The following is a 25,119-nucleotide window of genomic DNA, read 5'->3' as shown; positions in this document are numbered from 1 at the left end:
ACCGGGGAAGACCTCTGTAACCACGACCCCAGCTGCCAGTCCTTTGTTCCGGACGGTTAAGGGCGCCGGCAGAGCGCTCCATTGAAGTCCGCTGAGTTGGAGGTCCAGTCACGTGCGCACGGGCGTTGGGTGTTTCTACCGAAAAGTGCGCGGAAAGCGGCGAAGAGAAAGCAGGAAAAACCCTTCGAGAAAAGGCAGCAAATACATGGGGAAACCCAATCCTGACGGCCGTTGGCGCACACATCAACCAAATACAGGCCACGAAAGAGGTAGGTCAGGCTCTAGCCGCCCACGCCAAAGACTGCTAGAGCCAGGCTCTGCAGCCTCCTGCCGCGCCACCGCGTGTCAGGACTACCGGAAACACTCGCGCGCCAGAAGACTCCGGGGAACATCGACGGAGAGAGCCCCAGGCCCGCAAAAACCTTACAAGCCAAACCACAGCCTGTTCTGACACACACACTGACAAAGAAAAAGGCCTGGGACTGAACCTGTCTTTCGCACCGTAAGCATGATCCCCGAGGGAATGCACCGTTCCTGGAAGTACTGCAATACCAGGTCGATGCGTGGAGTGGACGGAGCAAGCTCCTATTCCATCTCCTAACCCCAAAAATCCATTTAATATATTGTCCTCGGGTAGAGAACGTATCAGATATTAAACTGATAAGAACAGATACTACACTTGATCTTAGCCAAAAGGCCGAGAAGCGATGGCGGGCGCCCCGCCCTCGCCGCCACCGCCACGCCGCCAGCCATATTGCACTCACGGTGAGCGGGGTCACATACCCACACTCCCGCCCCTCTCCCCCCCCCCCGCCCCGGCGACATTCCTGGCTCACTACCCCGTGGTGGTACGCTCCACACGCGCTAGCGGGTGCAGTGATCCCCCGCGTTCCTGGTGAATTTTCACATCCCCAGCCGCTCCCTTGCGTCCCTCCCTGGAGGATGACCGGCTATTTGCATGCCCCTCCCCGGGGGGCGTACCACCACGGTCCCGCGCCACCCCTGGCCTCCGCCCGCCGGGTCCCGGAACTCCGACCTCGGAACGCTTACCCCCTCCCGGCCGAAGGCGGGGGGGGGGGGGGGTTGTGACGGGGAGCTGCGTGCTCCCGAGAAAGCCGCGGGGTCAACGCTGTGCCTCCGGGAGGGGCGCGTCCCCCCGGGGCCCCGAACTGCGGCCGGGGCAGGTGCCTGTGACTGGGAGCCGGCCTCCGCCCTACCCACCTCCTCTCCAGCCTCCCGCGACTGAGACACCCCCACCCCGCCAACCTCTCCCCGGCCCCCGTCTTGTTTCTTTGCTCCGTTGGTTCTCCGCAGAGCCTGCACTTAGCCGTGGGACCGGCACGGTCGCCCCTCAAGCACAACTGACGACTCAGTGGCGTCAACCCTGCGGGGAAAGAACCCCCATCGCACCGCCGCCGCGCGCCGGACGCACCTGCCCCGCAGGCCTTGCTATCCACGTCTGGATCCTCACGACCCCCGGAGCGAGTTGAAACTGTTCTCACCCTCACTTCTCAGCTGTGATCACCGAGACCAGAGAGGTGGAGGAACGTGTCGGGTGACCTGCCGCCCTCACCCTGTCCCAAGACCCCGCCTGCGTCTCGAGCGCAGGCCCCGGCAGCCGGTGGAGTCGGCCGGAGGGAGCCCGGAGAACCGGACGTGGACCTTGGAGGGGAGGAGGGCTGCTGCTCCGACGCACCTGGGTCGGGCCCTGCCCTAGCTCTCGGCTCTCGGCTCTGTGACTCTCTCCCGGCCTGGGGTTTCCCTCGCTCCCGTGGGGTTGGTGACCATCTCTCTTTCACTCGTTCTCCCGGAAGCGCGGGGTCCAGCTGGACCCTAAGGAACTTACCTTCCTGACGGGGTAGCCTCCCAGGCCCTGTGTGCAAATGCCGGGCGGGAGTCGGCCCTCCCTGGGGGAGAAACAGCAATCTGGCCAGTCACTTCTCCCCAGCCCTCATCTCCTCGCTGAAGGCCGGGTCCTAATAACTCCTAAACGTGGGGCCTGTTTCGTGCACCCTCCCTCCCCCACCGAGAGGTGTCCCTCTCGGCCCCCAACCTGGTTTTGAGTTTCTCCTGTAGCTGGCACCAGCCCCGCTAAGATAGGTCGCCTACGCGCTTTGTCCCAGGACCCCGCCTCCCCCCACGACCCCCCACCCCAGCTCCCTGCCTCTGGGAAGATCCCACCTGGACTCCTTTTTCTGCTTCTCTGGCCCGGACACTTGGACCGGGGCCCAGCACCTAAACATCCCTTGAAGCGGTGAGGATCAAACCAGGTGAGCCATCAACCCAGCTTACCCAGCCCCCCGGCACATGTTATCCTGACGGCTCTTCAGGCCTCTCCCACACAAGACCTCTCTACTTGATCCTGGGGTCTGCAGTAGTCACTTTACGGGTTCCCACGTATTTGGACCCTCTGACGCTTCCACTCCTTGCAAAGGAGCCTCTCCCGCTGAAGATACCCTCTTCCCCTCCTGGCGCGGGTCTTGGCCTCTCCTGAGCTCACGGACTCCAGGGTAACTTGCGTCAGAACCCCCGCCCCGTCATGCCCCAGAGCCCGCACAAATCCACACCCACGGACAGCGGTGCCCGAGGACCTGAGGCTGGAGCCACCCTCGCCCAAGAGCCACGTGCCTCCACCAAGCTGTCGCACCCTCCTGGTCCCTGGTACCTTCGCCCTGAACCGTGGATCCGGGGCGGGGACTCGAGGAGCACCCTGAGGGGTCTCCGGCGGCGTCTGTTTCTGCAGCCTGGCGAACCCAGCAGCTCACCCGACTCTTGGATTTTTGCCAAACTCGCAGGTTATAACTCCCGACATCTCGGGACCGTTTTCATATGCATTTCTCTCTCTGTACATCTTTGTTCATCTTTGCATCTCCGTATGTGAAAAACCACATTTGTTATCTTTCCCCCTGACCTGCGTGACCTTTGCCCATGTTTTATCCAGTCGGTGTTTCTCTCTTCTTTTTCTTTCTGATCCCGTTCTGGGATCTCTTATATCATTTGGAGAAGAACCCCGCCTGTGATGGACCGGCAGGTAGTTGTTCCCAGTTTCGTTTGTCTTTTTCCCCTTCCTCCCTCCCTCCCTCCCTTCCTTCCCTCCTTCCTTCCTTCCTTCCTTCCTTCCTTCCTTCCTTCCGACAGACATGAGCGTTACGTATTCAAATTGACCAATGTTTTGTAAAGTTGACCACTGGAGTCTGAGTCCTAGGTGGCAGGCGGGTCCTCTGGGAGGAAGTTGCCCGACGGAGCGAGGAGCACAAGAAGTTCATGGGTGGGGGGGTGGGGGGGTTGATGTTTTGAAAGACAGAGGGAGGAGACAGGTGTGGGCTGGGAGAGCCTCAAGCCCCGAGGCATCTGACAGAGGCTGGGCCGGTCAAAGTTTTCGGAAACAAAGACGGGCCGGCCAGAGGAGCCCTGCATCCCCACGGTAGAAATGGCCTGGCCCCAGTACCCCCACCAAGGGCCCCCGAAGGAATGCTGGCCGGCGTGGGGCCTCCACGGCCACCCCTGTGGCCCCACTGTCCACATGCCCAGCGTGCCCGGTCCGGGGTGGCCAAAAAAGGCCGGCGGGGTCATTGGGGGTCTCTTATTCCTGCTCAGGCTCGATCCTGATACCCCACGTTTATCTCAGGGTGGCCCGCTGCTGCTGGGCCGCCTGATGTCAGGACCCGCAGGTCTGACGGACAGTCCACTCCGGGGCCCTGGCCTCCGACAGTCCCCCGGTAAACAGCTGTCTCCCCAGGAGCCGCTTTTCAGAAGGCGACGACGTCCCTGCCGTCGGTGGCCCAGCGGCCTGGCTCCGGAACCCGCAGGGAGGGCCCTCCGGTGCGAGCCGCCACCGTCCCGGCTTGCCCTAACTCCACAGAGCATCTCTTTCCTTCAGGGACCCGCCCACTGCCCTCAGCACGATGGGGTCTGCCGGGTCCTGGGGCCCAAACAGCGGCGGGGCTGCCCCCACTCCCCTGCCCCCCTCGCAGGGCTTGAGAGCCCTTTTCTGCTCCAGAGGGTCTTCCCCGTCACCTGGTGCGTGAGCCCAAGCAGGGTGTCTACGTGTGGAAGGTGTTGCTTCCAGGACTCGAGGAGGCCCGCTGGGCCCTGGGCTTCCTTCTCTCTCAGTAGTCTCGGGTATAAAGAGGAAGCCATTTTCTGGGCTTTGGAGGGGATGTCCCTGCCTGGCCCCGACAACAGGATCCCCTAAACATTGTGCTGCTTCACTGTAGGGTTTACTTCCCTCTCTGACTGGGGGTGGGGGGTGGGGGGAAGGGGTGTGTGAGTCTCTTGATGGCCTCTGGTGCGCTGCCCCCCCGCCCCCCAGCTCATCCTGCCCCATCAGTGTGATGCAACAGAGGGAATGGATCGATCTTAGGGTCCGTGGCATGAAGCAGGTGGCCCAGGCCCTTTGGGGGCTCGAGGGGACTGGCAAGGGGGGGAAATGTTCCCCAGGGGCCAGATGTCAGAGTATACCTGTGTTTTTCTTTTGCCTCCCCCCCCTCTCCTCGGGGCCTGTCTATCCTTTGTCCATTTTCTGTTGCGTGTTCAACTGTTGGTATGAGTTCCTAGGATATCTCAGGATCAACAGAAACGGATGCCTTGCGCCAGTCGAGGGGACGCTCTGCTGGCCAAGGACTGTGCGCAACCCATGAGAAGAAATCCTTTGCAGGGTATGTAGAGATTTCAGTTCTGGAAACGATCCTGGACCCACGACGATTTGTTGCTCCGTTTTCTCTACGTTATGGAGACCATACGGTTTCTCGGGGTAGAAGGCACACCTGTCGTTCGGTCTTGGCACCTAGCAGTCATTCAATAGATACTTCTTCAACTGTGGGGGAACCCTAGTCTTGTAACACTTGTAGGCTCCCCCCACTCTCCGTCACCCCAGGAACCTAATTTAATGTGCCAACCATCCGATCCCAGACTTGCTCAAACCTGCTAGGTGTTGGGGAGAAGGAAGAGAAATGAGTGGGAAAGGTGATGTTCAGAGTCTCGTGGGGATGAGGCATGAAGAGGTGACATCTGGCCATTTCTGTTGGCACCTGAAGGGACCGATAAAAGGGCATATAACGACACAGGGCAACAAACCAGGACAACGCCAAGAGGTTCTGTGGCGGATGTTTTGGATTTGAGTGTAAGTTTCAGCCTAGGGGAGAAAAAGAAGTCTCTTGTAGAGACAGTGACAGATTCTTCCGCACGGGGGCTGAGGTTTTGAAGAAGGATGCGTACTGGGTGGAAGGGTATCGTCCTTGGCTCGATTCATTTTCCGGAATCGTGAGTCGTCCTGGAGATTTTATTTATTTTTTTAAAGATTTTATTTATTTATTCGACAGAGATAGAGACAGCCAGCGAGAGAGGGAACACAAGCAGGGGGAGTGGGAGAGGAAGAAGCAGGCTCAGAGCAGAAGAGCCTGATGTGGGGCTCGATCCCATAAGGCCGGGATCACGCCCTGAGCCAAAGGCAGACGGTTAACCGCTGTGCCACCCAGGCGCCCCCGTCCTGGAGATTTTAATCCTCATCTGCCCTAGAATTTATAGGAGTGTAAAAAAGACCCGATCGATGGTTTCAGGTTGAGAGAAACTGCAGGAACCACGCGTTTAAGGAAGAATCACTGGAAATCTCTGCGAACGGAAAGGCATTTCGTCAAGAGTACATTGTGGGTGCTCAGCAAACGTCTTTAAGGTGACTGGAAAAAACCAGGAGACTCACAAGCGAGCAGGAACTCTCCGTTTCTACTTTGTTCCCAAAGCCACACGCAACTGTCAGTAAGGCCCTTCTCCAGTTCAGGCAGAGGACTGTCAAGAAACCCGAAGGGAGCCCTTGTCCCTGGACACAAAGTAGGTATTTTTTATACCAGGGGTGTGCAAACTACAGCCGGCCAGCAGATGTGCCCAGGTCTGTTCCTGTATGCTGAGAGCCAGCAATGGATTTTTACACTTCTTAAAGAGTTGTCAAAGAGGAACGGACACCTTTTGGGGCCCATGAAGCCTAAAAACCATTCACGCTCTGGCTCCGTGGAGAGACAGTATGCCGCCCCACGAACTCTGAGGTTAAGGAGACTTTTTACGTTCCTGCAGAGATAAAGAGGCCCTGCTGAAGAAAGTGGGTGAGTTGTGTGCACTCCGATTACCTCCGCAACATCGCAGACACAGAAGCAAAAAGAAAAGTGTGGTAAGAAGGGGAAGCCAGTCAGTACCCTTCACTACCACTTACAGGAAAAAGTGGTAACTGCAAATAACCTTGGGAAATTACGGTCGTTCACACGCCCCTAAAGTAGGACCAACAAGTCCCGTGTCGCAAAAAAGAAACAAGTACTTAGGAAAGCAAAAAACCTCTATCTTTGGCCACCACAACTGTTACCCCCCCCCAGGGGGTGCACCGTTCCTGGAAGTACTGCAATACCAGGTCGATGCGTGGAGTGGACGGAGCAAGCTCCTATTCCATCTCCTAACTCCAAAAATCCATTTAATATATTGTCCTCGGATAGAGGACGTATCAGATATTAAACTGATAAGAACAGATACTACACTTGATCTTAGCCAAAAGGCCGAGAAGCGATACCCTGCGTCCCGCCCTCGCCGCCACCGCCGCGCCGCCAGCCATGTCGCACTCACGGTGAGCCAGGTCGCCCTCGTTCCGCGCCTCGCTTCCCTCGCTTCTCGGACGGTGCCGTGGCCGTCACGGGTCACTAGGCTCTGGCGCACAGTTTTTAATTCTCTACATTTTAAAAGAGAACCGGTGCCTCCGTCGTTGCTCTGTCGCTCGCCCCGGAATGCCATTTCTAATTTGAATGCCCCGCCCCTTCCGCGCAGGGAGGACAGGCCGCGCTGGAGAGGCACCTGGGCGGAGGCCGAGCGGTTGCTGGGTTTCAAGCTTTTGCTGGCGTGAGGGGAGGATGAGCGAGCGCACTGGGGAGGGAGAGCGGCTGTGCAAGGGGGCTGGGGCGGAGCGGTCCAAGGTTCCAGGAAACTCGGCGGGTCATCTCGCAGGACCCTGCAGGACCCTGCAGGCTTGCTGGGTCCAGGCCGCCGGGAACCAACCGGGAAGCGCCCGGCTGGGCTCCCCTGGAGAGGGCTCCAGAGACAAGTTGGGACCCGAGATTGGGCCCATCAGCCCGGCCCTTGGGCAAACCCCTTCACCTCCCGAGACTCAGTTTCCCCAGTGGAGAAGTGGTGACCTTCATACCTTCCTTAACGGGATTTAGGGAACCCAGGCGTAGCTAATGAGGTGACCCAGGTGTCAGTCGTCTAGAATATGGGTCCTGGGTCCCACGAGGCACCAGGGAAGAGGTCGGTCGCGGCTGGGGCACGGACGCGATGGAGCCGGGCACACAACAACACGGAGACGTTTCTGGTTTGGGTCCCCCCCCCCCCCCCCCCCCCCCGTGCTGCGCGCTCTCTTCACGTCAGACTTGCACAGCGTAGCTACGGATGGAGCAGTTGAGGCAGAGAGGTGAAGCCGCTCGCCCAGGGCCACACCGTCGACGTGGTGGAAGAGGCCGGCTGGGCCTAGGAAGCCGAGGGCACGGGGCCTAGAGCGGGCACCAGGAAAGGAGAGGCGATTCTCGTGTGTCCAGCCCACGGGGAGACTAAGTGTTGCCGAGCCGGACACACGGGGCTTCTCCTCGCAGACGGGCCGGAAGCCGCCGCCCGGTGTGGCGCCTGAGAGCATCGGCCCGGAATACCTGGCCTCTCAGCCCGGTTGACCTCGTGTGACCTAAGCTGTCCCTTCGCCGCCTCGATTCAGCCTCCCCCTTCCATCGGAGACCTCTGAACTGGGAGACGAGGGGACAAGAAATTACTGGACATCATTACTGGGAAGCACGAGACCTGTTTGGCAGACACCGGGGCCATAGCTCAGGCATGTCACTTCTCTGTCGTCACCTCGTCTAGAAAGTGAGACTATGGGGCGCCTGGGAGGCGCAGTCGTGAAGCGTCTGCCTTCGGCTCAGGGCGTGATCCCGGCGTTGCGGGATCGAGCCCCACATCGGGCTCCTCCACTATGAGCCTGCTTCTTCCTCTCCCACTCCCCCTGCTGTGTTCCCTCCGTCTCTCGCTGGCTGTCTCTCTGTCACATAAATAAATAAAATCTGAGGAACTGAGAATATGAACAGCCGCCACAGAATCCTGGGCTTCATCTCCCCTCCTCCACCCAGCCCCCCCCCCACCCCGCCCCGTTCTCCCCTACCGGCTTTCTTTATTCCGTACCACTCCACGTTTTTAAACATGTGTTTATCGCCTTTCAGCTCAATAGCGTGTAAGTTCTAGAGCGGGGATCTCGGTCTGTTTTGTCCACGTTTATATCTCCAGCGCTTTGAGCAGCGCCTGGCACGTACTGGACGCTTAGTGTATTTAGTTGATGCAGCGAAGGAATAAATGTTATATCATGCGATCCGTACGTACAGAAGGAGATGAGCAAACCTCTTGTGGCCTGTGGTAATTAGGGCCTCGCTTCCACGCTCACGAGGCCATCGTGTGCTCCCTAAGTGAGCTTTGCGGGCATTTCGATCTTTAGAATGAGGTGCTGTGGATGGCAGGTCTGCACGTTCTGTCGTGGCCACGGAGTATTTCCCGTTGCACATTGACGACTTCCCGAGCCGGGGGGCGCCTCGTTGGCTCAGTCAGTGGAGCCAGGGACTCTCGAGGTCAGGGTCTGAGTTCCAGCCCCGTGTGGGGTGTGGAGCCTACTTAAAGAGGAATAAAGAAGATATCATAAAAAACGACTTCCCGTTCCAGTTCACGCACCAGCTTCTTGTGAGTTTGGGTAACGCGGGTCTCCCTTTCCCAGCTCGCATCGATGGGCACGGACCAGAGTGCTGGCAAAGTCAGGGCCACACCGAAGTCGTGACGGTCAGGCCCGTGTCCACGTGTTCTGCAGTCTCACCAGGGACCCACGGGCTGTCACTTCAAGGCAGCTGGGAACGATAAGCCGGGGACAGAGACTCGAGGAGCGCAGCCAGCTTTCTCAGCCGGTGCCCGTTGCCCACAGCCTTGCCCAACGTCTTGTTATCAGACTCCTGCAGGCTATCCAGCGGTATCTCTCTGAGCAAGGTGGTTCATCTTTGCACGTGCTTAAGATCCCCATTCTTTTCTGTGAACTGAGTGTGCAGAGTCTTTGCCCACCGTCCTTTGAATCGTTGATCTTTCTGCATTTCCATCTCCAGCGCATTTCGTATTTGTCCTAGCGCATGAGTTCCGGTGTAAGTCTGACTTCATTTTTTTCTGGATGCCTAGCCAGTTGTCCCAGCATCAGGTGTGGAATGGCCCATCTAATCATCGGTTTCGGATGTCACCTTCATCATAGTAAAAAGTCCTCCTATATATTTAGATCGGTTTCTGGGTTTTTCTTTTTTCTTTCCTTTTCGAGGATCTTAGGTGTGAGTAATCTCTGTGTCCTCCCGCTCTGAGATCAAGAGTCGCACGCTCTACTGACTGAGCCAGCCGGGCGCCCCTGGATTTTTGCTGTGAAACATCTTCTGATAACCTGTTTTTAAAAATTTTGATTCAGGGGCTCCTCGGTGGCACAGTCAGTTAAGTGTCCCACTCTTGGTTTCGGCTCAGGTCATGATCTCAGGGTCCTGGGATCCGTGCTCAGCTCGGAATCTGTTCGAGATTCTCTCTCCTCCTCCCTCTGACCCTCGCACTTCTGCGCTCTGTCTCTCACATAAATAAATGAATGAATGAATGAATGAATGAATGAATGAATGAATCTTGATTTATTTTTTTAAAAGATTGCATCTATTATTTATTTGAAAGAGAGAGACAGCGAGAGAGTGAGCACAAGCAGGGGGAGCAGCAGAACGAGAAGGAGAAGCAGGCTCTCCACTGAGGAGGGAGCCCGATGGGGGGCTCGATCCCAGGACTCTGGGATCACGACCTGAGCCCAGGGCAGACGCTTACCGACTGAGCCACCCAGGCGCCCCAATAAATAAGTCCTTACATAAAATTCTAAAATAAAATTTTTGATTCAGCTGGTTCTTTGGTGTCACACCTGCTCTGCACCTGTCACCGCATGGGCCCTGGGGTCACACCAGTGAACATGACCGTGTCCCTGTGGTCCCCAAGGGGCGTCTGCCATGCTCTTCCATTCCTCTCCTGCTGCCATTCAACCCCATCCGCTCCTCAGAGAGCTGTGGGGGAAGCCTGTGCACAACCAGAGGACGTCTGCCCGTGCGGCGCTCCCAAGTTGTTCCGTCCTCGGGCTCCACAGGGCTGCCGGGTCCCTGCCAGCGTCCTCAAGTCCACGCCCCACCGTATCTGTTTCGCCTGGTCCTGCGGCAGCCCTGCCTCCATCTCAACGTCTACACGGTCCTCTTGCACGGCTCCATCAGGTTCTTTCCATCACCTCAGCTTTCATAACCAGTTGAAGAGACCGGGTTGGAGAGGAGGCCTGGTTGGAGAGACCGACCGTTTTGTTTCCTCGGACTTCCTCGCCCTTCTCTCTGACCCACCCGTCTCCCCCGCAGTCCTTTTCTCCCCTTCTCCTTTTCCCAGGTACAAACGAGAGCTTTTACTTCTAGGGCTGGCCTCAGCAGTGGGGAAAGGAGGTTGCTTTTTCTAGCAACAGCTGCCTAAGTTAGGGTCCCACAGACCCCGTTTTGAAAATGACCCGAGGTGGGACAGTTTGCCACAGTCTTGCGGCTCAAAGTGTGGTGCCCAGAACAGCGGCGCGGGGGTCCCGTGAGCATGTGGGAAATGCAGAACCACGGGCTTTTGAACAAGACTCTCCTGGAAGGCACGTGTGGAATAGCAGCGGGAGAAGTGTTCTGCGACGGGACTTGGTGGCTGAGGGAGAGAGACGGAGAGAAGCAGCAAACACGGTTTTCAGGATCTCAACGCTCACCACCAATATACGCGACCCAATGCCTCACCATCCTTCTCTCACCCTTACCTTCTAAGTCCCTGAGGAGAGTCTGCAAAGCAGTTTCTAGAATCTTCTGGCGGGGAGACCGAGAAAAGGAGGGTGCCCATAACGCGTGAGCTAAATGTTTGGGTCTTCTTTGTAGATCGTTAGTGACTGGGGAGCCTCCGAGAACTGGGGATGAGTTGATAGAAGAGCATAGGAGAAAGTGAGGGTTATTAACTAGATGCACTTTCACGTTCCCTGAGAGACGTGAACAGAGAAGCCTGGAGCTGCTACACTGTGTTCCTCTCACCCAGGTGGGTGTTACTGCAAGCCTGAGAACCCTGCACGTAGGACTCCCCGGACTTACTGATGGTGGAGGCAATGCATGGGCCAGCAGAGTGCCCGCCCGCAACCTCCCACCCCGAATGCGTTCAGGATCCTGGGGCTAACACGTAAGGGCTTGAGTGCTGGAGAGCAAGCTGTGTGTGTGTCCAGCTAGACTATAGCCATAAAACTAGTTCTATTCAACCAAGAACGGGGCTTCAAAACTTGCTTGCCACTATTTAGCACCCACTGTGTGCCACCTAATTCCCTCATTTTCTTTTTGGTCTTTCAATAGTCCCAAACAGAAGGTGTTATGATATTTTACATGTGAAGAAACTCAGGCTGCCAAGGCTCCCCCCCTCCCAACTTCTTCAGCCCTCTTCCTCCTCCCACAGAATTAAGAAGACCCCCACTCGGCTGGTGGGATGCTGGTGGTTTTACATCTTGGATGCGGCAGGTCCTTATTCCCATCCACACTGTGAGGAAAGTGGGTCAAACTGATCCCTGCTCAACAGGCGACAAAACTGATTTTCAGAAAGAGATTCGAACGAACCAGACTTGGGAACAGAATCGGGTGTGCTGGGCTGGATAGGAGAGACAAGAAAGAAAAAGTTGATAAGAGAAGGGATCTTGTGCATTTGTCCATCCAACAAGCCCCTAGAAAAAGGTGTAATTCTTTCAGAGTTTAGTCTTTGAGTGAAAATGAAGAAGCCCTGTTAAATGGGAGCCACATCTCCCCTCAAGCTTCCCGATTTCCTCCCTAAAACACTAAAAGCAAAACTACTTGTAGCTATATACAGTAGCGGCTTAACACTTTAGAGGTGACACAAAACTCACTCAAGTGAAAAAAAAAAAAAACACTTAAAGGCATATGCTGGGAAAAGATAAATTCTGTTGTTTACTACCAAAAAAGTTTTATTTAACCCCCGAGGGGGTGCACCGTTCCTGGAAGTACTGCAATACCAGGTCGATGCGTGGAGTGGACGGAGCAAGCTCCTATTCCATCTCCTAGCTCCAAAAATCCATTTAATATATTGTCCTCGGATAGAGGACGTATCAGATATTAAACTGATAAGAACAGATACTACACTTGATCTTAGCCAAAAGGCCGAGAAGCGATACCGTGCGCCCCGCCCTCGCCGCCACCGCCGCGCCGCCAGCCATGTCGCACTCACGGTGAGCCAGGTCGCGCTCGTTCCGCGCCTCGCTTCCCTCGCTTCTCGGACGGTGCCGTGGCCGTCACGGGTCACTAGGCTCTGGCGCACAGTTTTTTAAATTCTCTGCATTTTAAAAGAGAAATGGTGCGTCTGCCATTGTTTCGTGTCTCCGTTCTCTCTCTGTGACGCCATATCAAATTTGAATGCCCCGCCTTGTCCCGATCCTTGGTCACAGCGGGCCGACAGTCACCTGGGGTCGCTTCAGCGCGCCGGGCATTGAATCCGGGATGCGGGGGTCGGTCTCCACTTTTGTACAGACGGAGTAAAAAAGACAGGATCAAAGAGGGTTGGGGGTGACGGCAATAGAGGCCTGTGGAAGAGAGACAAAGTCGCAAGACAGTCACTAGAAACGCTTGGACTGTATTGTATTAAGGTGGTCCCACGCCGGTACGACGATCCTCGTACCTGCCAGTAGAGGGGCTCATTCTGAGTCTGGGGAGCGGAAGGTCTGGAGGAGGGGCTTCCCGGAGCGGGGAGCGTAGCCTCCCTGCAAGGCTGAAGGCCGATCCTAGAAAGTGCGGCGGAGGGAGGAGGCGTGTGGGATTTTCTGGAGGGATTTTCTCCCAACTCCAGTACCTGGGTCTATCGGTGCTTCTGAGAATGAACCATATCTTGGGCTTCGTAGGTAAAGCTCCTTGCGCCTGGGACATCCTTTCTCTTCACCTCTTCCTCACTTGGCTGCTTATGCAGGTACTCTGGATTCTGCTTGGGTGTCACCTCCTCCTGGAAGCCTTCCTTAAAGGCCTCTATACCCTATCTCCAGTCTGATTAGCGGCCCTCATATGCATTTCGTCCCACCTGCTAATTCATTTCAGGTACAGGACTCACCACCTTTTTGGGCAATCCTTGATCTCCCCACTTGAAATCTAAGATCATTGAGGGCGGTAACCCTCATCAATATTTATGTCTGTATCCCACCACTAGCTCAGTGCTTGGCAGGTAGTAGGTGGTCAGCAAACGTTTGTTGAGTGAAGAAGCGACCCCCAGGTCAGACTGCATTAGAGAAGCAATTAGGAGGCTACTGGCCTGGTCCAGGGGTGATGGGGGTGGAAGATCTGGTTACGGGTGGTGGCACATGACAGAGGAGAGATGACTGTCAGGAATGCTCGGTATCAAGGCCAATCAACTCCTAAACCCCCTCCCCTGACATTTCCTTGGGGCAAAGACTGCTGTTGGCTGCTCAGTCAGCATTTACCTTTCATATTCTCCTTCCTAGAGAACTTCGGTTTACTTGGGGGGTTAATATTTCTTTCATTTCATCTCAGAAAATCTAGAAGGTGTCATGAATGTAACACTGAAACCCAGTCAGTCACTTCACCCTGCAGGACAGGAAGCCTGTTCTCAGGTGTTGCCTGAGCCCTTCCCAATGCCAGCCCCTGGGCCGAGAGCTCTATTGTATTATCTCACTTAATTTACTCAACAGCCCTACAAGACGGATATTATTATAATTATCCAGGGCCAGGCCTATGGTGAGACCAATGAGGCCCCCTCCTTGGGGGGCGGGGGGTTAAGAGAATGTCCCCCAAAAAACTCTTCAATAATCAAAATTAATAATATTTTAAGACAGGGACGCCTGGGTGGCTCAGTGGGTTGAGCGTCTGCCTTTGGCTCAGGTCATGATTCCAGGGTCCTGGGATCCAGTGACGCTTGGGGCTCCCTGATCAACAGGGAGCCTGCTTCTCCCTCTCCCCCTGCTACTCCCCCTGCTTGTGATTGCTCTCTCTCTCTCTGTCCAATAAATAAAATCTTTACAAAAAACTAATATTTTAAGACAATTTATTTAGATATATTCACAAATACACACATATTATTGGTTTATTTGCTTCTCACCTTGATAGAGGTTTTGTTGCTGCCCTAACCCCAGCACCTCAGACAGTGCTCAGCACATATCTGTCCCTTGATAAATATTTGTTGAATGAATGCATGAGAGTCACACAAAACAATACATAATGTGGTTAGCTTGCACCTGACATGACTCTTCGGGCCTTCAAATCCCGTGATCTCTGTTCAGATCTGTGTGTATCAGACCATCTTACTATACTCACTAATTTGGTTTTGCTGACAGGGGGTTGCTATGGTTTGAACCCTCCAAGCATTTGTTCATCTCTCACTGGCCTTTTTGTCCTGCCTCGTGTTCTGGCCATTTGGGCAGGTGTCTTAGTCCCCATCCCAAGTTGGATGAGCCCCAAGGGTAGGAAAGGGGTCTGTCTCCTCTCTATTTCCAGCACCTGCCCATGTATGTCACATCATGTTACAGGTGATTAATGACAAAACAATTAAGAATAAATATTTGCAACCCAAACCACAAGAAAAGTACTTATTTTTCTAAAACATAAGGAGCTCCTGGAAATAATTATAAAAAATGAACAATTCAGCTAAAAAAAAAAAAGAACGGGCAAAGGCCAGGCACAGACGATTCACGGAAAGTAAAAAGTGGTTCTCAAGCTAACATATAAAATTAAATAAAAACTATACCAAGATATATTTTTCCCCATCTCTTGTCCCCTCTCCCTCCGTATTCTCTTCCTCCCAGCTGGGCTTGCAGCAGACCCCACTGGTTACCCTGAGCCTCCAGGTGCAGGAGGCCAACATGAGCCTTGGATCAAAGAGTTCCAAGTCATAGGCCAAGCAACTTGTTCATGGGGCTCGACTCTGCTCTGTGACTGTTTTGTTTAGTGTCCCTGTGTGTAAGCCAGATGCTGTTTATGGCACGTTCATGGTCACAATCTTGTTTAATCTTAAAAAAAAAAAACACACAAATAAAAAAAAAACAACAACTCTATGCCCAAGGTAGGGCTCGAACTCACAACCTTGAGATCAAGAGTCACATGCTCCACCATCTGGGCCAACCAGGTGCCTCTCATTTAATCTCTACAACACCCTTGGGAAGTGTTTATGTCCCCAGATCTCAGAGAGCATATCCAGCTCAGAAAAGGTGCCAGACTCACCCTGGGTACTTCCCCAAGTCTTCTAAGTCCAAAGGTCTTCCCAGTAGGGGAGGTGGCCCCCTGCCAGACAAAACACCTAGCTCATTCACTCCTTTATCTAACAATGATTGCTGAGGAAAGAGCTGTTAGAGGCTTGGGATCATAAACTCTAGACCCATTAGAGGCCTGGGATTGTAACAGGTCTCTGTTGTAGATTTGCAGGAGAACATTTAAAGTCCTCATCATCAGGGAAAATATATAGCCTTTACGGTAACTTTCTATTAATCTGTTCTAGACCCTTGCTGCTCAAAATGTGGTCTGTGAACAGCAGCATCTGTACCACCTGGGAGCTGACTAGAAATGCAGAAAGTCGGGCCCCACATCAGACCTACTGTCTTACTTTGCTCTGGCGGCCATAACAAAATTCCATAGACCCAGCGCTTAAATAACAGAAATTTCTGTTCTCACAGTTGAGGACACCAGAAGTCCCAGTTCAGCCTGCTAGCCTCGGAGGGCTCTCGTGAGGTCCCTCTCGGCTCACAGATGGCCACCTTCTCCGTGTGGAAGAGAGAGAACAAGGTCTCTGGTGCTTCTTTTAAGGGAACTAATCCCATCACAAGGGTCCCACTCTCATGACCTCATCTAACCTAATTACCCTCCAAAAGGCCTCCCCTCTAAATACCATCACACTGGGGGGGGGGTAGGGCAGCAATGTATAAATATTGAATACATATTTGAATAAAATATTGAATATTCAATATATACATGGGGGGCACAATTCAGTCTACAACACCTATTGAACCATAATCTGCATTTTAATAGGGTCCACAGGAGGTTCATACGCACATGAAATTCTAAAAAGCAATGTTTTAAGTCATATACATCGGAAAAGAGAAGGCTGCCAAGGATCAATTTGTACATGTTACTTTGTGTGTTATCTGAGGGAGATATTCCATATTAAGCTGGTTTCCTGGGTCAAATTTCTTTTTTGTTATTGGTTGAAATAATTTAATATCATTATCATAATAGCTACCAGGTAGAGAGGACTTTATATAGGCCAAACCCTTTGTGGATTGCTTCACACATTTAACCTTATTCAATTCTCATAACAACCATGTGAGGTAAGTATTACCCCATTTTACAGATGAAGAGGTTGAGGCTGGGAAGATAAATAATGTGCCCAAGGGCTCACTGGAAATGTTAAAGTCAGGATTGGAACTCATCTTTTAACCAGTGGTCCTCGCAGTGTGACCCCCAGACCAGCACCATCAGTATTACCTGAGAAGTTGCTATAAATGCACATTTTTGGGCCTGAGAGCCCAAGACCGAATGAGTCAGAAATTCTGGAGGCGGGGCTCAACAATCTGTGTTTTAGTAAGTCCTCTAGATGATTCTGATATACTCTCAAATTTAAGAACCACGGTGTGAAGCTATGCTTCCTCTCCGTGTGTGCAAGACAACATGGAGGGCTTGGCAGAGAACGCCCTCCCCCCCCCCCCCCATGAGAGGAGAAAGACTGAATCAAACGATGGGGTCACTGGGGACTGGCCCTTGTTGTGAGTGCTCCAAAGAGCCCACCCAGCTTGGATATCTGGGCGGTCACCCTGTTCCCTCCGGAGCATGGACCTGGCTTTCTCCCTTCTCTGCCTCTCTGTTTGGTTGTTCCTTGCTTCCGGAGTATTATCACCCTCCTGGGCTCCCGTTGCTCTTTCTTGCTGACCACCGAAATCCCTTCCTCCAGCCAAGGCCTCCCCTGAGTGCCAGGCTCTTGCACAAATGGACGCTGGACATCCATCGCCACAGACACTGAAACATGGCTGCAGCTAAGCTCTTCATAACTCTCCCTGCCCTGGAGCTTCCTCCTGCCTGAGCCCTCTCTGCACCTGTCGTTAGGCCCGCAGTAACAGTCTGGGAAATGTAACCGAAATTAGATTTTCTGCTCAAATCATGTTTTTGTTTTTGTGTTTTAAGTAGGCTTCACACCGAGCATGGAGCCCAATGTGGGGCTTGAACTCATGACCCTGAGGTCAAGCCCAGAGCTGAGATCAACAGTCGGACTCAACCAACTGGACCACCCAGGCGCCTCTCAAATAATGTTCATTTAAATCTGATCTCAGCTCCACAGAAAAACTTGAAGAGGGTAGATTTTTCATTCCTAACCTCAACTGTAGGAAAGGCTCTGTCTGAAAGGAAGACTCCAGAAGGAGGCAAAGGAACCTGCATATAACTTATATGCATATGACTCAACCTCTACTCCACTTTTCTTCAGGGAATCAGTCAGTGACAAACATATCCACCAGGGGGCAGCATCTGCTCCTTTCTAGCCCTAAGGCTGGGGCCCTGGGACTGGGTTTTGGGAGAGTTGCATCTGAAAGGGCCCCTTGTAGGGGAGAGGGGTGCCTACGGGGCCCTTACACACAGGTTTTTTTTCTTTTCATACTCATTCTAAGAGGTAGGTTGTGTTTTCTCCATTTTGTTCTTGAGGAAATAAAGCTGGGATTTGAAAAATGGGTCTTTGTGGGGGCACCTGAGTGGTTCAGTCGGTTGGTTGAGCAGCCGACTTTTGGTTTATGCTCACATCGTGGTCTCCTGGTTGTGGTCTCAGGGTCGTGGGATTGAGCCCTGTGTCGGGCTCTGCATTCTGCAAGTGGTCTGCTTGACGATTCTCCCTCTCCCTCTGCCCCTCCCCCTGCTCTCTCTCTCTAATAAATAAACCTTTAAAAAAAAGAAAAGAAAAATAGGTCTTCATGGGACACCTGGCTGACTCAGTTGTAGAGCATGTGCCTTTTTTTTTTTTTTAAGATTTTATTTTATTTATTTGAGAGAGAGAGAGAGCACGAGGGAGAAGCAGGCTCCCCACTGAATGGGGAGCCCATCGCGGGGCTCAATCCCAGGACCCCGAGGTCATGACCTGAGCTGAAGTCAGACACTTAACCGACTGAGCCACCCAGGTACCCCGAGTGTGTGACTCTTGATCTCGGGGTAGAGAGTTCCAGTCCCACACTGGGCAGAGAGCTCGCTTAAAGAAAAAAAAAAAGAGAAATGGGTCTTTGTGATTCCCAAGCTGCCATCTTTTTCTTTGGCTGCCCTCCCTCACTCCTCACTCCTGCAGACTCCTTTCCTCCCTTCATTTGTGCGCTGAGACAGGTATTTGGTTACAGCACTGTGGAGACAAGGATGTTCTCAGCCACTTCCTCGGTGAGCTCCTTTATCCCCTATCGGCTATTCTGGAGTATGGACTGTTCGTGGGGCAAAGGACCTGGAATTGCCTACGCCCTGGGCGTGTGTGTGTGTGTGTGTGTGTGTGTGTGTGTGACTTTTCCAAGCCAGTCTACTGGTGAGGGACACGACTCACCCTGACTCTCAGCCCAGGGTTTCAGCATGCCCGGCCTCAAGGGGGGCCTCTCTCTCCAGTGTCATCCCCACCCCTGGCCTCCGTTTTTCCTGCTCTAAGAAGTCCCTCGTTCTTAGTAAAGACCAGAGAGTTCAATACTACCGAGACCTTGCCCAGAAATGCGGGGTTTTATAGGCATTCCTGGGGTTCCTAGGAACCCCAGACCACGAATCTCCCAGGCTAAGGGTAGATGTGTGATTCTCAAACTCAGGGACATCCCTCAGTACATTTAATCATTTTGTCATGCGTCCATGAATTCATGCAAGATTTCCTGACTGTCTATTGTGTGCGAGGCACAGCGCTGGGCACCTTGGAGATGTAGATGACAGGAACCAGCTCCTGGGCTCAGGGCTTCGTCTGGTGGGGAGACAGCTCTGAGGACGGACGTGACATAGCAGCTGGACTCTCACCCACGTGGGGGAGCCCACAGAAGGAAGCGGGTAGGTCCTAGCGAGTCTGTCATTCTGTTTTGAATGCTGACCTGACTCCTTGTCACTTACACCTTGGCTCTAATGTCACCTATTGGAGAGGCCTTCCTGAGCACCTTGCTGCCCGCAGTCTGAAGTAGTTCCTTTCCCGAGAGTCTCTCTCTCGCACATCTCCCTGTTTTATTTCCCTTGATGGCAAGTGTCACCATCCGAAACCATCTTCTTTATTCATTGCCTATCTCTCTCCTCTAGAATGTACACTCCAAGAGGACAGGTCCTTATTCATCTCACTCAGGGCTGTGTGCTCAGAACCTAGCAGGTACTCCATATATGATTGTTCAATGTACGAATGTTCAAATGTTCTCTGCAGCGAATCCCCCGATACAGGAGGTCCTGGGCTGTGATCTAATGGAGAGAAAGGGCTGCAGAGGTGAGGCTGCCAGGAAGGAAAACAGTCATTAATGGAGGAAGGCTCCCTGGGGATGCGGTGTGTGAGTGTGTGTGTGTGTGTGGGGGGGGGCTGGAGTTCCCATTTAAAGGGGACAAACTGTGGTAAGCCCACAGCCTAGTGCTGCCCTGACAAGCTGGGCCCCTTCCTTCACCTCTCCCTGCCCCACCCCTTCCTCCCCGTTTGTTCATCAACACCTCTGGCAAACCAGAAAGATGAAGGGTGGGGTGGGATTGCCAGTTTTATCTCTTTTATCAGATAATCAAGTGACAATTTCCCTCTCGGTTGTGAGGCCCAGGAAGTTTCAAAGGTTGCCGAAGAAACACGAGACAATCTGTGTTTCTCATTACTGTGTGTTTTCAGTTTCACAGCCATTGTAACAGTCACTCAATGCCAAGTTTTTTCTAGCAGAGTGACCTTGGACAAGTTACCTAACTTTCCAGGGCTTCTTTCTTCTTTTTGGAATGACCACACTTACTTCTTGGGTTGAGTTGTATATTAAAAAGGAAAAGTATGGGGTGCCTGGCTGGCTCGGGCAGTGGGACATGCTCTTGATCTCGGGGTCGTGAGCTCAGGCCCCACGTTGGGCGTAGAGCTTACTGAAAAAAAAATAAAATCAAATCAAAAAGGAGAAGTATGCAGAGTTCTCGGGCCAGAGCCTGGCATGCAGTGACCACTCAACATGGTAGTGGTTTCCAACTTGGTTGTCTTCCCCTCCCCTAACACAGGCCACCTCTGTGTCTTAGCTCCTGTGGCAATCTGCCAACCTCCCCCCCCCCCAACATGGAGTGTAATGCTAATTTTCTAAGATCTTGCTGTCTTCAGGGATTCAAGGAGGCTCCCTGCAATGCTGGGGAAAACAGGTGGCTGGTTTTAGAGGAGGGAGGGGAAGAAGGAGGTGGCAAGGCAGGCTGGTGCTAAACGGATGGGAGGCCACTGGGCAGGAAAGGGCTAGGCCCTTCTGTCTAGCAGTGACTTCCCTACTCTTTTTCCGATCCCCCTCAAATATAACCTTTAAAAAGGGTTAATATTGAATTACACGGTAAATATAAGAATCCAGGGGCACCTGGGTGGCTCAGTCGTTAAGCGTCTGCCTTTGGCTCAGGTCATGATCCCAGGGGCCTGCCTCCGGCTCTCTGCTCAGAGGGAAGCCTGCTTCTCCCCCTCCCTCTGCCTCTGCTTGTGTTCCCTCTCTCGCTGTCAAATAAATAAATAAAATCTTAAAAAAAAATAAATATAAGAATCCAGCCTCCTTGTAAAAATGGAAATATTAGAGTTATGATCTTACTCTCCTTTGATCCTCCTCCCTTCCTTCAATTTTACTTACCTCCCCTGCAGGTAATCACTGATATCCTTTTGGTCACACTGTCCTTTTGTGACACCTCGTCCTCTTCAGGGCTGCCCAGACTGTATCAGGCTGCAATGGCTGGGGAGCTACCACTCAGTCCTGTCCCCCTCTTAACCAGAACTCCACAGGACTCATTAACTTACAGAAAGCTTTCCAGAAGCTTCCAGTTCCCACCTTCTCTCCCTTCTCTGAAGTCCTACAAGGACTTAGCTCAGATTTACAAAGGCCCAGTGTTCCCTGTCAGTGGCCAGTCTTGTTTTCACTAGAGTTTAAGCCCTCTGAGGTCAGGCCGTGTGGCCCATGCCTCTGTATCTGCGGAGTGTGTCTGGGAGAGCGCGCAGTATGAATGAGGTCAATCAAAGTCCTGTGGGGCGAAGAATTCTCTCTTTATCTCTCTGAACAAGGGAGGCCCCCCTGGGGGTGTCTGCTTCTGGTTAGCACTCTAACCAGCAATGGAGGGATTTCTGTGGAGGATGCCTAACTCTCTGGCTTCTCCAATGAGAGAGGAGGGAGAGCTCTGCCGTCAGGAGCCCAGACACCGGATTCAGACAGATCCTTGCTCAGCCACCTCCTGGCTAGGTGACCTTAGGCAAGTCATTGAACCCTTCGGAGCTTTCCTCCCCTGTAGAACGTAGGCGGCACCAGGCCCTACCTCACAGGCTGCTGTGAGGATCAATGGGGTAATGGGTTTAGGCTTAGGCTGTCTGATGAGGTTCCAGGTTTACACAGGTGGGAACACTGACTTAGGAAAGATAAAGGAGGAAGATTGTGAGCATCTCGGCAGTAGACCCTGGCGGAGGCGGCGGAGGCGCGGGGTGGCTCTCTCGTGGGGAGGAGGATGTCGCGGTGTAGAGGACGAAGCTCTTCACCTCTCCTTCCAAGTCAAACGCTGCCACGTCTGTTCCTCCCACTTTCCATCCCGAGTTTACCTCCAAATATTAGGCTATGGGGGAAAAGGGCAAATAAAACGGTCACCAATTGAGAACACGTCCGTCATTGGGTTGTCGGGGTCGCAGGGCGCATAGCTCCAGGCCCCGCCCCGCCCCGCCCCGCCGCCGAGGGACTGCTGATTGGTCCGCGCTGCGTGACGTTACGCGCGGCTTTTTAAGGCGGAGTCCCCGGCCCGCTCCGCAGTGGCCGCAGTGCCGGCGGTGGTTGTGGTGGTGGTGTTGGCGGTGGCGGTGGTGGTGGCGGCGGCGGCGGCGCCGGAGGCGGGCGTGGAGTTTCGCGTGGAGGCTCGGGTGGCTGGCACGGGGAGACTGCGGCTGCCGGAAGGTAAAGGGGCTGTTCAGGCGGAGCTGAGGTGGCCCCGGTGCGGGGACCTGGGGAGCTGGAGCCGGCGATCCGACCAAGGCGAAGTGTCACGGGACGTTGGGAAGGGGGTCGCGGTGTTGAGGAGGGACGTGTCAACCGTCTGGGTATGTGGAGGGCAGGCGGGAGCGGGCCTTACTGTCCCGTCTCAGCGCCCGGACCCTAACTCTTAACTGGGGGGTGCTGCCCGACCTGCCCCTTCCTGTGAGATTCTCGCGTGGGGAATAAGGGTCTGTGCGTCTGCTACCGCGCCGCGAGCTCGGAGAAGAGGCGCGGGAAGCCGACCATCTCCAGATTGAGGCCTCACCCCCCCAGCCTGTGTCCAGAACCCGGGGGTCTCTGTAGATCTCGTCGCCCCTGAAAGCGGGGAGCGCCTCTGTTAAAACTTGGAGCTGTTTAAAAAAACAAAACAAAAACCGGAATTTTAAAAAGGAAGGATGAGAGACTGATTTAGGAAAGGATCTAGAAGTTGCACATTTCGTGTTTCTTATTAATCGTCTCCTTTTTTCTCCCATGACTTTTTCCTGTTCAGATAACCCAGCAGCCGCCTCCAGAGCCTGCAGTTCAAGGCCACCTCCCTGCCTCTACTTCGTGCCCCGGGACCTGCACCTTAGCTGGAGCTCACCATGGGGAACCACTTGACGGAGATGGCGCCCACTGCCTCCTCTTTCTTGCCCCACTTCCAGGCCCTGCATGTCGTGGTCATTGGGCTGGACTCTGCTGGAAAGACCTCGCTCCTTTACCGCCTCAAGTTCAAGGAGTTTGTCCAGAGCATCCCCACGAAAGGCTTCAACACAGAGAAGATCCGGGTGCCGCTGGGAGGGTCCCGTGGCATCACCTTCCAAGTGTGGGATGTCGGGGGGCAAGAGAAGCTGCGACCGCTGTGGCGCTCCTACACACGTCGGACAGACGGGCTGGTGTTTGTGGTGGATGCTGCCGAGGCTGAGCGCCTGGAGGAGGCCAAGGTGGAGCTACACCGAATCAGTCGGGCTTCGGACAACCAGGGTGTGCCTGTGCTGGTGCTGGCCAACAAGCAGGATCAGCCCGGGGCGCTGAGCGCCGCAGAGGTTGAGAAGAGGCTCGCAGTCCGAGAGCTTGCAGCGGCCACGCTCACCCACGTGCAGGGCTGCAGCGCTGTGGATGGGCTGGGCCTGCAGCCGGGCCTGGAGCGCCTGTACGAGATGATCCTTAAGAGGAAGAAGGCAGCCCGGGTAGGCAGGAAGAGACGGTGACCCGAGGCTGTCCCCTCCTCACCAGTAGGGGTCTGCACACCTGGACAGCCAGGCGGAGCCTGCGGCCCCTCACTCAGCTCTGGGCTGCAGGACCAGTCCGCCTCGGTGAAGGACCACGGAGCGCATTGGGGGTCCTGCTGTGGTGCAGCATTGGGGAGGGGAGGGGAGACGGGATGTCTTCTCCTCTCCCTCCCTCAGCCTCACCTCTGGAGAAACGGGGGCTGCAGGACTGGGGAGGCTTAAATGTAAGCTGTGACTCTACCTCGACCCTGTTTCTTCTTTTTCTTCTCTGGCTTGTTGATGAGATGTGTTTTGGGGCAAAAGAAGGTTGTTTGGAGAATGCATTTGGGATGAACGAGGACGGTCCCCCCACCTCTACCCCTCCCAACTGGGGTGTCCCCCAGGCTGCTTTTCTAAGGATGCTAGTCACAATAGTCTTTATTTTTGTGTCTGTGTGAAAGTGCAAAGAACCCTTCCCCACATTTGTAGATCCACAACTGTTTTTATAAGCCGTGTGTGTGTCCTCTGCATTATTATTAACTTTTTTAGCACTTGCCTATAAGTTATTAAAGACTGATGATACTGTAGCTCTGACCTTGGTCTGGCATTTTCTTACCCAGCCCCAGGAGTAATCCCAGATTTCTGTATGGGTGGCAGGAATGGGGAAGGGGGCGTAATTGTGAAGCTGAATTTGCACAGGAAACACTCTTTATGGGATGGCTGGTGGGAATTACAAATGGAGTTGAAATTGCCCTCTCCCAAGCTATTACCTGATTTCTGCAGTTTTTTGGGGTGTCCCTTCTTTCTCCTGCTTCCACCCCCTCCCCTCATCCCCTGGTTCTTGTTTGCCCCTCATACCAGCTGGTCTTTGGGGCCACTTTCCTAGGTCTATATAGGTAAGTCCTCAAGGAGCCATTCTGTTCTCATCCTCCCCCACTCCTCAGCACTCAGGCTGATCTGGTTTTTTTTTCCACCTTGGGGGATCCTGTGAGAATGGAAAGTAATTCCTTCCTGGCTTTCAGCCATCTCCGTGTGCTCAATCCTGCTGACTGCAGCTCCCGGCAGCAGTGGCAGGGGCTGGTGCTGGGGAGGTCTGTGCTGGGTTGAGCCAGCCAGGCCCTAGTGACTAAGCTGTGAGTGGCCCAGCTCTGGGAATGGTAGCTATTCCCACGAGAGGCGCTGTAGTAGTAGTCCCGGTTTGTGCCTGGTGGGAGTGTGGACATTCACTCCCCCCTAAGGGGAGGAGGGGGAAGGTATAAGCCACCAGTAGCGTGATAAGAATGAAATGCTAGGGGCACCTCGGTGGCTCAGTTGGTTAAGCATCTGCCTTTAGCTGAGGTCATGATCTCAGGGTTCTGGGATCCAGCCCGGTGGAGTGGCGGGCTCCCGCTCAGCGGGGAGTCTGCTTCTTCCTCTCCCTCTGCCCCTCCCCCTGCTCATTTTCTCTCTCTCTCTGAAATAAATAAAATCTTAAAAAAAAATAAAATGCTAATGTTATGAGGTCCAGAGGGCCTCTGCCCAGACTTTCAAGTGTGCCCCCTGCACCAATAGCCAGGGCCAGCTGAGTGTGAGAGGACGAACAATCAGACCCTCCTAATCTGGGTGGGAGTAGTGGGTAAAAACCAAGCACAATTCTTTCCAGCCCTCAGCCCCCCA

The 25,119-nt window shown here is 53.9% G+C and overlaps 1 protein-coding gene, 1 long non-coding RNA gene and 3 other non-coding genes across 5 annotated transcripts; 1 reads left to right on the top strand and 4 right to left on the bottom strand.

Annotated features, from left to right (window-relative positions):
• Positions 1–518: 518 nt before the first annotated feature.
• LOC113249706 (U2 spliceosomal RNA) lies at positions 519–709 on the bottom strand. The gene has a single exon (XR_003313861.1). It is a non-coding gene; the product is annotated as a U2 spliceosomal RNA (small nuclear RNA).
• Positions 710–6,357: 5,648 nt separating this feature from the next.
• Positions 6,358–6,548, bottom strand: LOC113249705 (U2 spliceosomal RNA). Its single transcript, XR_003313860.2, has one exon. It is a non-coding gene; the product is annotated as a U2 spliceosomal RNA (small nuclear RNA).
• A 3,141-nt stretch (positions 6,549–9,689) lies between these two features.
• Positions 9,690–12,756, bottom strand: LOC130544714 (uncharacterized). The gene is made up of 3 exons (XR_008961223.1): positions 12,334–12,756; positions 10,880–11,742; positions 9,690–10,773 (listed from the first exon to the last, which is right to left on the bottom strand). It is a non-coding gene; the product is annotated as an uncharacterized LOC130544714 (long non-coding RNA).
• Positions 12,088–12,278, bottom strand: LOC113265715 (U2 spliceosomal RNA). The gene has a single exon (XR_003320120.3). It is a non-coding gene; the product is annotated as a U2 spliceosomal RNA (small nuclear RNA).
• Positions 12,757–22,052: 9,296 nt separating the features above from the next.
• On the top strand, positions 22,053–24,048 carry ARL4D (ADP ribosylation factor like GTPase 4D). Its single transcript, XM_026512723.4, has 2 exons — positions 22,053–22,195; positions 22,764–24,048. Exon 2 carries the CDS (start codon positions 22,858–22,860, stop codon positions 23,461–23,463), a length of 606 nt encoding a protein of 201 aa, XP_026368508.1. The 5' UTR covers positions 22,053–22,195; positions 22,764–22,857; the 3' UTR covers positions 23,464–24,048.
• The last annotated feature ends 1,071 nt before the right edge of the window (positions 24,049–25,119 follow it).

The sequence above is a fragment of the Ursus arctos genome, unplaced genomic scaffold, assembly GCF_023065955.2.
Source record: "Ursus arctos isolate Adak ecotype North America unplaced genomic scaffold, UrsArc2.0 scaffold_24, whole genome shotgun sequence".
NCBI lineage: Eukaryota > Metazoa > Chordata > Mammalia > Carnivora > Ursidae > Ursus > Ursus arctos.
Note: the sequence above shows the minus strand (reverse complement) of the source record. Positions and strands in the feature narration are given on the sequence as shown.

Coding starts and splice junctions, on each gene's coding strand:
- ARL4D (XM_026512723.4), top strand. CDS start 22,858: ATGGGGAACCACTTGACGGAGATGGCGCCCACTGCCTCCTCTTTCTTG.